Source organism: Heterodontus francisci, chromosome 3 (assembly GCF_036365525.1).
Source record: "Heterodontus francisci isolate sHetFra1 chromosome 3, sHetFra1.hap1, whole genome shotgun sequence".
Lineage (NCBI taxonomy): Eukaryota > Metazoa > Chordata > Chondrichthyes > Heterodontiformes > Heterodontidae > Heterodontus > Heterodontus francisci.
This window is the reverse complement of record NC_090373.1, coordinates 166,101,032-166,113,615: the sequence shown is the minus strand read 5'-3', so window position 1 is coordinate 166,113,615 and position 12,584 is coordinate 166,101,032. Positions and strand designations below refer to the sequence as shown.

At 45.2% G+C, this 12,584-nt stretch overlaps 1 protein-coding gene across 2 annotated transcripts in view; it reads left to right on the top strand.

Annotated features, from left to right (window-relative positions):
• Positions 1-12,584, top strand: part of rev3l (REV3 like, DNA directed polymerase zeta catalytic subunit) — a 282,330-nt gene that overhangs the window by 103,522 nt on the left and 166,224 nt on the right. For both annotated transcript variants that reach the window (XM_068027364.1, XM_068027373.1), the window contains exon 5: positions 7,512-7,692. In XM_068027364.1, the coding sequence (XP_067883465.1) occupies positions 7,512-7,692 (181 nt within the window). The remainder of the gene's footprint in view (positions 1-7,511; positions 7,693-12,584) is intronic.

Genomic DNA, 12,584 nt, shown 5'->3' with positions numbered 1-12,584 from the left:
GGTAGAGTTTAGGAATAAAAAAGGGACAGCCACATTGCTAGGTGTTTATTATAGACCCCCAGATAGTCAGCGGGAAATTGAGGAGCAAATATGTGCACAATTTGCAGAGGTGTGTAAAAATAATAGGGTAATTATATTGGGTGATTTCAGCTTTCCCAACACTAATTGGGATAGTCATCGTGTTAAGGGCTTAGATGGAGTGGAATTCTTAAAATGTATACAGGAGAACTTTTTAGCTCAGTTTGTAGAGGATCCAACAAGGGAGGGTGCAGTGCTGAACCTAATTCTGGGGAGTGAGGCCAGACAGGTGGTTGATGTGTTGGTGGGGTTGCATTTTGGTGATAGTGACCACAGCATGGTAAAATTTAATCTTGTTATGGAGAAAGAAATAGGCAAGTTGCAAAAAAAGGTTTCGGATTGGGGGAGAGCGAATTTTAGTAAAATAAGGCAGGATCTGGCCAAGGTAGACTGGAAAGAGCTACTTGTCGGGAAATCTACAGAAGAAAGTAGGGGGCATTCAAAAAGGAAATGGGGAGGGTACAGGCCCAACATGTTCTCTCTAGGGTAATAGGTAGAAGCAACAAGCCCAGAGAACCATGGATGATCAGATACATTCAGGGTATGATGAGAAGGAAAAGAGAGGCTTTTAGCAAATACAAGGAGAGCAAATCAACGGAACCATTAGTGGAGTACAGAAAGTGTAGGATGGAGCTTAAAGCAATCAGAAGAGCAAAGAGGGGATCTGAGAAAGCTCTGGCTGGTAAAAGTAGGGAAAATCCCAAGATATTCTATAAGTATATCAATGGGAAGAGGATAACCAGGGAAAGAGTAGGACCCATTAGGGACCAAGGGGGAAATTTTTGGGTGGAGCCAGAGGACATTGGTAGGGTGTTGAACGAATACTTCACATCTGTCTTCACCCAAGAGAATGAGGATGTAGATATGGAACTTAGAGAGAGAGACTATGAGGTTCTTGAGCAAATTATTATAGGGAGTGACAAGGTTTTGGCAGGCTTAAAAGTGGACAAATCTCCAGGTCCAGACGATTTGTGTCCCAGGATGCTGTGGGAGGTGAGGGTGGAGATTGCAGGGGCTCTGACCCTAATTTTGAATTCCTCTCTGGCCACCAGGGAGGTGCCAGTGGACTGGAGAACAGCTAATGTGGTCCCACTATTTAAGAAAGGTTGTAGGGATAAGCCAGGGAACTACAGACCAGTGAGTCTCACGTCAGTGGTAGGGAAACTACTGGAGAAAATTCTGAAGGAAAGAATCTATCTCCACTTGGAGAGGCAAAATTTGGTTAGGAATAGTCAGCATGGCTTTGTCAGAGGGAGGTCATGCCTAACAAATTTGATTCAATTTTTTGAGCATGTGACCAAGTGTGTAGATGAAGGTAGTGCAGTTCATGTGGTTTACATGGATTTCAACAAAGCCTTTGACAAGGTCCCCCATGGGAGACCTATCAAGAAAGCAAATGCACATGGGATACAAGGTAACTTGATGAGGTGGATTCAAAATTGGCTTAGCTGTAGGAGACAGAGAGTGATGACATGCGGCTGTTTTAGTGACTGGAAGCCAGTGTCCAGTGGCGTACCACAGGGATCTGTGCTGGGTCCCCTATTGCTTGTCATTTATATAAACGACATAGATGACTGTGGGGGGTAGGATCAGTAAGTTCGCGGATGACACAAAGATTGGCCGAGTGGTTAACAGTGAGGTGGAGTGTTTTAGGTTACAGGAAGATGTAGACGGGATGGTCAAATGGGCAGAAAAGTGGCAGCTGGAATTTAACCCTGAAAAGTCTGAGGTGATACACTTCGGAAGGATTAATGTGACACGGAAGTATTCAGTGAATGGCCTGACACTGGGAAGCTCATAGGAACAAAGGGACCTTGGCGTGTTTGTCCATAGATCTCTGAAGGCAGAAGGGCAGGTTAATAGGGTGGTGAAAAAGGCATACAAAGATTACAGCACAGGAACAGGCCCTTCGTCCCTCCAAGCCTGCGCCGATCCAGATCCTCTATCTAAACATGTCGCCTATTTTCTAAGGGTCTGTATCTCTTTGCTTCCTGCCCATTCATGGATCTGTCTAGATACATCTTAAAAGACGCTATCGTGCCCGCGTCTACCACCTCCGCTGGCAACGCGTTCCAGGCACCCACCACCCTCTGCGTAAAGAACTTTCCACGCATATCCCCCCTAAACTTTTCCCCCCTCACTTTGAACTCGTGACCCCTAGTAATTGAATCCCCCACTCTGGGGGAAAAAGCTTCTTGCTATCCACCCTGTCTATACCTCTCATGATTTTGTACACCTCAATCAGGTCCCCCCTCAACCTCCGTCTTTCTAATGAAAATAATCCTAATCTGCTCAACCTCTCTTCATAGCTAGCGCCCTCCATACCAGGCAACATCCTGGTGAACCTCCTCTGCACCCTCTCCAAAGCATCCACATCCTTTTGGTAATGTGGTGACCAGAACTGCACGCAGTATTCCAAATGTGGCCGAACCAAAGTCCTATACAACTGTAACATGAGCTGCCAACTCTGGTACTCAATACCCCGTCCGATGAAGGAAAGCATGCCGTATGCCTTCTTGACCACTCTGTTGACCTGCGTTGCCACCTTCAGGGAACAATGGACCTGAACACCCAAATCTCTCTGTACATCAATTTTCCCCAGGACTTTTCCATTTACTGTATAATTCACTCATGAATTGGATCTTCCAAAATGCATCACCTCGCATTTGCCCTGATGGAACTCCATCTGCCATTTCTCTGCCCAACTCTCCAATCTATCTATATTCTGCTGTATTCTCTGACAGTCCCCTTCACGATCTGCTACTCCACCAATCTTAGTGTCGTCTGCAAACTTGCTAATCAGACCTCCTATACTTTCCTCCAAGTCATTTATGTATATCACAAACAACAGTGGTCCCAGCACGGATCCCTGTGGAACACCACTGGTTGCACGTCTCCATTTCGAGAAACTCCCTTCCACTGCTACTCTCTGTCTCCTGTTGCCCAGCCAGTTCTTTATCCATCTAGCTAGTACACCTTGGACCCTTCACTTTCTCCATCAGCCTACCATGGGGAACCTTATCAAACGCCTTACTGAAGTCCATGTATATGACATCTACAGCCCTTCCCTCATCAATCAACATTGTCACTTCCTCAAAGAATTCTATTAAGTTGGTAAGACATGACCTTCCCTGCACAAAACAATGTTGCCTATCACTGATAAGCCCATTTTCTTCCAAATGGGAATCGATCCTATCCCTCAGTATCTTCTCCAGCAGCTTCCCTATCATTGACGTCAGGCTCACCGGTCTATAATTACCTGGATTAACCCTGCTACCCTTCTTAAACAAGGGGACAACATTAGCAATTTTCCAGTCCTCTGGGACCTCACCCGTGTTTAAGGATGTTGCAAAGATATCTGTTAAGGCCCCAGCTATTTTTCCTCTCGCTTCCCACAGCAACCTGGGATAGATCCCATCCGGATCTGGGGACTTGTCCACCTTAATGCCTTTTAGAATACCCAACACTTCCTCCCTCCTTATGCCGACTTGACCTAGAGTAATCAAACATCTGTCCCTAACCTCAACATCCGTCATGTCCCTCTCCTCAGTGAATACCGATGCAAAGTGCTCGTTTAGAATCTCACCCATTTTCTCTGACTCCACGCATAACTTTCCTCCTTTGTCCTTGAGTGGGCCAATCCTTTCTCTAGTTACCCTCTTGCTCCTTATATATGAATAAAAGGTTTTGGGATTATCCTTAACCCTGTTTGCTAAAAATCTTTCATGACCCCTTTTAGCGCTCTTAATTCCTCGTTTCAGATTGCGCCTACAATCCCGATATTCTTTCAAAGCTTCGTCTTTCTTCAGCTGCCTAGACCTCATGTATGCTTCCTTTTTCTTCTTAGCTAGTCTCAAAATTTCACCTGTCATCCATGGTTCCCTAATCTTGCCATTTCTATCCTTCATTTTCACAGGAACATGTCTCTCCTGCACGCTAATCAACCTCTCTTTAAAAGCCTCCCACATATCAAATGTGGATTTACCTTCAAACAGCTGCTCCCAATCTACATTCCCCAGCTCCTGCCGAATTTTGGTATAGTTGGCCTTCCCCCAATTTAGCACTCTTCCTTTAGGACCTCTCTCGTCTTTGCCCATGAGTATTCTAAAACTTACGGAATTGTGATCACTATTCCCAAAGTAGTCCCCTACTGAAACTTCAACCACCTGGCCGGGCTCATTCCCCAACACCAGGTCCAGTATGGCCCTTTCCCGAGTTGGACTATTTACATACTGCTATAGAAAACCCTCCTGGATGCTCCTTACAAATTCTGCTCCATCTAGACCTCTAACACTAAGTGAATCCCAGTCAATGTTGGGAAAATTAAAATCTCCTATCACCACCACCCTGTTGCTCCTACATCTTTCCATAATCTGTTTACATATTTGTACCTCTATCTCACGCTCGCTGTTGGGAGGCCTGTAGTACAGCCCTAACATTGTTACCGCACCCTTCCTATTTCTGAGTTCTGCCCATATTGCCTCACAGCTCGAGTCCTCCATAGTGCCTTCCTTCAGCACAGCTGTGATATCCTCTTTGACCAGTAATGCAACTCCTCCACCCCTTTTACCTCCCTCTCTATCCCGCCTGAAGCATCGATATCCTGGGATATTTAGTTGCCAATCGTGCCCTTCCCTCAACCAAGTCTCAGTAATAGCAATAACATCATACTCCCAGGTACTAATCCAAGCCCTAAGTTCATCTGCCTTACCCACTACACCTCTTGCATTAAAACAAATGCACCTCAGACCACCAGTCTCTTTTGCTTTCATCATCTGCTCCCTGCCTACTCTTTCCCTTAGTCACACTGACTTCATTATCTAGTTCCTTACAGGCTTTAGTTACTACCTCCTTACTGTCCACTGACCTCATTTGGTTCCCATCCCCCTGCCACATTAGTTTAAACCCTCCCCAACAGCGTTAGCAAAAGCACCCCCAAGGACATTGGTTCCAGTCCGGCCCAGGTGTAGACCATCCAATTTGTAATAGTCCCACCTCCCCCAGAACCGGTCCCAATGTCCCAAAAATCTGAACCCCTCCCTCCTGCACCATCTCTCAAGCCACGCATTCATCCTGACTAGTCTGTCATTTCTACTCTGACTATCACGTGGCACTGGTAGCAATCCTGAGATTACTACCTCTGAGGTCCTACTTTTTAACTTGGCTCCTAACTCCCTAAATTCTGCTTGTAGGACCTCATCCCGTTTTTTACCTATATTATTGGTGCCTATGTGCACAACGACAACTGGCTGTTCACCCTCCCCCTTCAGAATGTTCTGCAGCCGATCTGAGACATCCCTGACCCGTGCACCTGGGAGGCAACATACCATTCGGGAGTCTCGTTTTCGACCACAGAACCGCCTATCTACTCCCCTTACAATCGAATCCCCTATGACTATAGCCCTTCCACTCTTTTTCCCACCCTTCTGAACAGCAGAGCCAGCCACGGTGCCATGAACCTGGCTACTGCTGCCTTCCCCTGGTGAGCCATCTCCCCCAACAGTATCCAAAACGGTATACCTGTTGTGGAGGGAGATGACCGCAGGGGACTCCTGCGCTGCCTTCCTGCTCTTTCTCTGCCTTTTGGTCACCCATTCCCTTTCTCCCTCTGCAATCCTAATCTGCGGTGTGACCAATTTGCTAAACGTGCTATCCACGACCTCCTCAGCATCGCGCATACTCCAAAGTGAGTCCATCCGCAGCTCGAGAGCCGTCATGCGGTCTAACGAGCTGCAGCTGGACACATTTCCTGTACATGACATGTTCTCTATTTTCCACTTTTAAAGCTCATCAGAAAGTGATTTTTAAAACTGCTGTGATGAGACGCAGTAATGCTAGCACAACATAGCACTGTCCCGTATGATACAGGGTCATATAAACAATATCTTGCAGTAAATTCCAGATCTTATGCTGATCTCATGGAAAGGGTGCAAACAGAGGGATTAGCCACAGAACTAGAGAGGGACAAATGAGCCAACTGGCCATTTGCATGCATTTCCTAATGCCTAGGCAGATTACATGTAGCTACTTGTAGAACTTGAATGGGCCTAAGGCTGCCACTTTCAGACCTGAAAAGTTCCCATCCGTGAGTATATGCGATGCACACTGAGCAATGATCTGATCAGGGTAGCCATTATCCTGCAAGATAGCTTCAATGCGCTCTATTTCGGCATCAAGCTTGCATGCTGAGCAAATGGCTCTGGTCCTATTTGGTCCTATTTAAGGCCAATCTTATAGCACGTGGAGCTGTAGGAACTTTCAGACCTGAAGAGTGCCCAGTCTACCTCCAAATTACCCTGTAAGGGTAAGATATTTCAAAAAAAAAATTCAGCATGAGATGAATCTAGCTGTTTCACATGCTACTATGCAGTAGCAACACAAGTGATATTTTCCACTAACTGGATGCTGCTGTCAAGCCAAAAGGTGTTCTGCCTACTGCAGAAATGAGTAATGCGGTATATGAATTTCAGTGCCGGTGCAATGACAGGTACAGAGGCCGTACGCTGCATGACTGGTGAATCGCATCAAACGGCAGGCGCCTTCGGCTGTTTGCACTGGGCAGAATACTGACCGTACTCAGTCAGCCCATACTTGCATAATTCAGAACACAATGTGTGAGGTTAGATGTGATCCTGCGATTGGACAGCACCTGCTGAACAATCCTGAGTGTGTTAAGAATTAACACTAAGAACCAATCTAAGATTATCAGACGGGCTTTCAGCGTGGCTCACTTAAGCTTGCTAAAAGCTATATATATTGATATGCCAGGGCCTGTCCTCTGCAGACAAAAGGAACATGTCGAGGTGTTTTACCTTTTTTGAATTAAATTAAACGAGTGGGAGACAATAGTTCCCTGGTGCGTTCTCCATGGCAATGTCACAACCACAGTTGACTTGCCAACCGATCTGCACCCCTTTTTATTTTTTGCAGTTTAAATTGCTGCTCCCTTTAAAATTTGGCATTCTTGCATCTGTTCTGATGAGTGCAAGATGAAAAGCTTTGACAGCATGTCTCTTTTTTGCAACAGTGCTCAATAGTTTGGTTGAATTGTTATTTCTGAACCATTTCTTTGATTTGAGATTTTCTTCGAAATTGCAAAATGCACCATGGCATGATGATCTGTCTCGGTATTTAATATTTGATTCTAATGTGTGAAATGTCAGCTAGCCCACGTATACTCTGTTCTCAACTGCCATTTGACCACATTATTGGAAAGCAGCTCACACTGTGGTTTTCCTCAGTGGCAAGTCCTTGGAGGAAAAAACTACTATGTTTCAACCTAAAAAGATGTCTCCAGTGTGCTAACACACAATATTGGAGTACCAGTGATCTGTGCCAGGGAGTAGGAGACGGTCTTGTTTTCCTCTATAATTGACGACGTGTTTGGTTATGGTGAGACATCAAGTTCAATGGGATTTGCTTTCTAACCACAGGTGACCAACGTGGAAAATGCCCTCCTGAAAAAGCCAGTTCCGAATTTAGCAACACCAGCAGCAAACAGAATGAAAAGTCATGGAAAAGCCCCATCTCTACCAAGCCTAAGGGATCGCCAGCACCATCAGAGAAGTCCTTTAGTTGCTCCTTTGTAAGATGGGAGGAAGATGACATACCAAGGTTGGCTAGTAATGAAAACCATATTTGTTTACCCTCCATATAATTCCAGCAATAGACCTGCCATTCACTTGAGGATTTCTGCCCATTGAAAGTCTTTGTTTCAAGTCATTTGGCCTGAAATGTTAACTCTTTCTTTCTCCACAGATGTTGCCTGACCTGCTGAGTATTTCCAACACTTGCTGTTTTTATTTCAGATTTCTAGCATCTGCGGTATTTGGCTTTTGTATAAGAGTTTGTTGATAACTCCAGACAACCCTTTACTGCGCAGAGCCACAGCACGGTCCTTTGTTTTCTCCTATTGTTTGAAGCTGATAGCTGTTTTCCCATAAGTTTTTTTAAAAATGTGTTCTAAAAATGGGTTAGTTCCATCTGGTGGTATTTCAGAATCATTCTAACTTGGTTGCATTTTTCTTGAAGATAGGATGGCTTTGCTCAGTCTACTTCCATTTACCAGCAGCCCAGCTTTAGAATGTATGCACTCCAAACTGGGTAGCTCTACAATCATTTCTGTCTTTACTGGCCTCCACTAGCTCCTCATCCTCCAGTGTATAGATTATTTTCAAAATTGTTTTTCTATTTTACAAATCCCTCCATCGCATTAGCCAATTTCATTGCTGCTGCTCTGGCTCCAAACTCTCACCGTCCACTCTTCCAACTATGTCCCTCTGTGCATAGCCCCACTTTCCTTGCTCTGCTCTATTTTCAATGCCAGTGCCGTCAGCCATCATGGCCCTGCAGTCTAAAGTTCTTTTGCCTTACTCCTCATTAAATCTCTCTCCACCTTCAGAGTTCACTTCCAAATTTATATTTCAACTATGCCTTTGGCCACCTATCCAAACTTTGTTAACTCGAGTCAGTCATTACAGCACAAAAGGAGACCAATCGTCCCATCAAGCCCATGCTGGCTCTGTGTAGAGAAATCTAATCAGTGCCATTCCCTACCCTATCCCTGCAGGTTTAGTTCCTGCAAGTGCCCATCAATTTTCTTTTGAAATCATTCATCTCTACTTCCCCCACCCTCATAGGCAGTGAGTTCCAGGACATTACCACTCACTGCATTTATAAAAAAAAATTCTTCCCCCCCATCCTGTCCTGCATCTCTTGCCCAAAACCTTAAATATGGGTCCCCTAGTCATTGTGTACCATCAACTAATGGGAACAGCTTTACTTTGTCTACTTTATCTTAACCTGTCATAATCTTGTACACCTCTATCAATTCACCCCTCAATCTCCATTGCTTCAAGGAGAACAACCGCAGCCTCTCCAACCTAACCTTGTAACTAAAATCCCTCATCCCTGGAACCATTCTGGTAAAACTCCTCTGCACCCTCTCAAGAACCCTCACATCCTTTCAAAAGTGTGGTGACCTGAACTGGACACAATACTCTAGTTGTGACCTAACTAGAGCTTTATAAAGGTTCAGCATAACTTCCCTACTTTTGTACTCCATACTTTTTATGACACCCAAAATCCCATATGATTTTCTAACTACCTTTTCAATATGTCCTGCAACCTTCAAAGATCTATGCACATGAACGCCCTGCCCAAGGTCCCACTTTCCCTGTACACTCTTTAGAACTGTGGCATTTAGTCTATATTGTCTCTCCCTTTTGCCAAAATGCTGCACCTTGCACTAGTCTGTATTAAATTCCAAATGCCATTTGTCTGTGTATTTTGTTGACCCATCCTCACTGGTTGCCACACATCCAAGTTTGGTATCATTGGCAAATTTTGATCTTTAATTCTCACCACTGTCTACCATCCTCCAGTCTGAAAAGCAACCGTTTATCATGACTTGCTGTTTTCTGTCCTTGAGCCAATTTTTTTTATCCAAGCTGGCGCTAACCCTCCTACTCTAATAGCCTCAGTTTTTTAAAAACTAGCCTTTTATGTGGTACTTTGACAAATGCTTCCTTAAAATCCATATAGACAAAATGTTCTGCTTTCCTTTCATCAACCTTTTCTGTTACTTTACCAAAATAATTAATTAGATTAGTCAGCATGAGCTGGCTCTCCTTAACCAGCTCAAACCTCTCCAAGTGCCTGTTGATTTTTTTTCCCCCTAATTATTTCTAAAACCATACCCATCACAGATGTTAAACTAATCAGCTTGTGGTTATTAGGAATGTCCTTGCACCTTTTCTTGAATAAGGCTGTCAAGTTTGCCACTCCAATCCTCTGGCACCTGCCCCATACCAAGGGAAGATGGAAAGATTATAGCAAGCCCTTCCGCTATCTCCACTCCTACTTCCTTTAGCAATCTGCGATGCAAGCCATCCGGACCAGGAGACTTATCCACTCTCAGCATAGCCAGCCTTTCCACTACACCCTTCCCATCAATTTTCACCCCATGCGTTACCGCTACCATCTCTGCTACTGAAATTTTGTTTGCATTCTCTTCCTTAGTAAACACTGATTCAAAGTGCTCATGAAGTATTCTAGCCTTGCCCTGTGCCTCTGTATCACCCTTTTTGTCCCTCTTAGGCCCCATCCTACCTCTTACTACTCACTTACTATCTGCATGCTAGTAGAAGATTTTGGGGTTCCCCTTTGTTAACTGCCATTCTATTCTCATATTCTCCCTAGCTGCCTTTTCTGTTTCACTTTCCCCGTCCACCTATTGTATTTGGCCTGATTCTCACCTTGAAGAATTTGCCTGGCAAAGTCGCTCTGAACAGGCTCCAGAAGCTGGCCGAGCGCGTCTACCCTGAGGCACAGTGTGGCTTTCGTGCAGAGAGATCGACTATTGACATGCTGTTCTCCCTTCGTCAGATACAGGAGAAATGCCGTGAACAACAGATGCCCCTCTACATTGCTTTCATTGATCTCACCAAAGCCTTTGACCTCGTCAGCAGACGTGGTCTCTTCAGACTACTAGAAAAGATCGGATGTCCACCAAAGCTACTAAGTATCATCACCTCATTCCATGACAATATGAAAGGCACAATTCAACATGGTGGCTCCTCATCAGAGCCCTTTCCTATCCTGAGTGGTGTGAAACAGGGCTGTGTTCTCGCACCCACACTTTTTGGGATTTTCTTCTCCCTGCTGCTTTCACATGCGTTCAAATCCTCTGAAGAAGGAATTTTCCTCCACACAAGATCAGGGGGCAGGTTGTTCAACCTTGCCCGTCTAAGAGCGAAGTCCAAAGTACGGAAAGTCCTCATCAGAGAACTCCTCTTTGCTGACGATGCTGCTTTAACATCTCACACTGAAGAATGCCTGCAGAGTCTCATCGACAGGTTTGCGTCTGCCTGCAATGAATTTGGCCTAACCATCAGCCTCAAGAAAACGAACATCATGGGGCAGGATGTCAGAAATGCTCCATCCATCAATATTGGCGACCACGCTCTGGAAGTGGTTCAAGAGTTCACCTACCTAGGCTCAACTATCACCAGTAACCTGTCTCTAGATGCAGAAATCAACAAGCGCATGGGTAAGGCTTCCACTGCTATGTTCAGACTGGCCAAGAGAGTGTGGGAAAATGGCGCACTGACACGGAACACAAAAGTCCGAGTGTATCAGGCCTGTGTCCTCAGTACCTTGCTCTACGGCAGCGAGGCCTGGACAACGTATGCCAGCCAAGAGCGACGTCTCAATTCATTCCATCTTCGCTGCCTTCGGAGAATACTTGGCATCAGGTGGCAGGACTATATCTCCAACACAGAAGTCCTTGAAGCGGCCAACATCCCCAGCTTATACACACTACTGAGTCAGCGGCGCTTGAGATGGCTTGGCCATGTGAGCCGCATGGAAGATGGCAGGATCCCCAAAGACACATTGTACAGCGAGCTCGCCACTGGTATCAGACCCACCGGCCGTCCATGTCTCCGTTATAAAGACGTCTGCAAACGCGACATGAAATCGTGTGACATTGATCACAAGTCGTGGGAGTCAGTTGCCAGCATTCGCCAGAGCTGGCGGGCAGCCATAAAGACAGGGCTAAATTGTGGCGAGTCGAAGAGACTTAGTAGTTGGCAGGAAAAAAGACAGAGGCGCAAGGGGAGAGCCAACTGTGCAACAGCCCCAACAAACAAATTTCTCTGCAGCACCTGTGGAAGAGCCTGTCACTCCAGAATTGGCCTTTATAGCCACTCCAGGCGCTGCTTCACAAACCACTGACCACCTCCAGGCGCGTATCCATTGTCTCTCGAGATAAGGAGGCCCAAAAGAAAAAAGAAAAAAGAACATTATACACTTTTTCGTTCCATCATATTTTCCATCTCCTTCGTCAACCAAGGAGCCCTGGCTTTGGTTCCCTTATCTTTTGCCCATGTTGGGATGTAGCTAGTCTGTATCTGAAACCTTGCCTCCTTAAAGATTGCCCGTTGTTTAATTAGTTTTTCCTGTCAATCTTTGGTTCCATTTTACCCTGGCTAGATCCCCCCTCATCCCAATGAAGTTGGCCGCCTTCCAATTTAGAAGTTCTACTTTAGATTGTTCTTTGCTATTCTCCATTACTAATCTAAACCATATGAAATGATCACTCTTACCCAAGTGTTTCCCCGCAAATAGTTTGGTCCACTTGTCCCACCCCATTCCCCAGCAATAGCCAGCAATTCTCCTTCATAGTTGGACTGAGAACATACTGGTCAAGGAAGTTCTCCAGAACACATTTCAGAAATTCCTCCCCCTCCTTCCCCTTTAAACTAACACTATCACAATTGATATTTGGGTGATTTAAGTCCTTCAGTATCACCACTCTATAGTTGGACACCTCTTATGATTTCTCTGCAGATTTGCTGCTCTATCTCTCTCACTATTTAGAGGCCTATAGAATGTCACAGTAGTGTGATCATATCCTTTTTGCTCCTTAACTCTAACCAGACGGATTCTGTCCTTAAACCCTTAAGCACGTCTTCCTTTATAACACTGATTTCTCTAATCAGTAC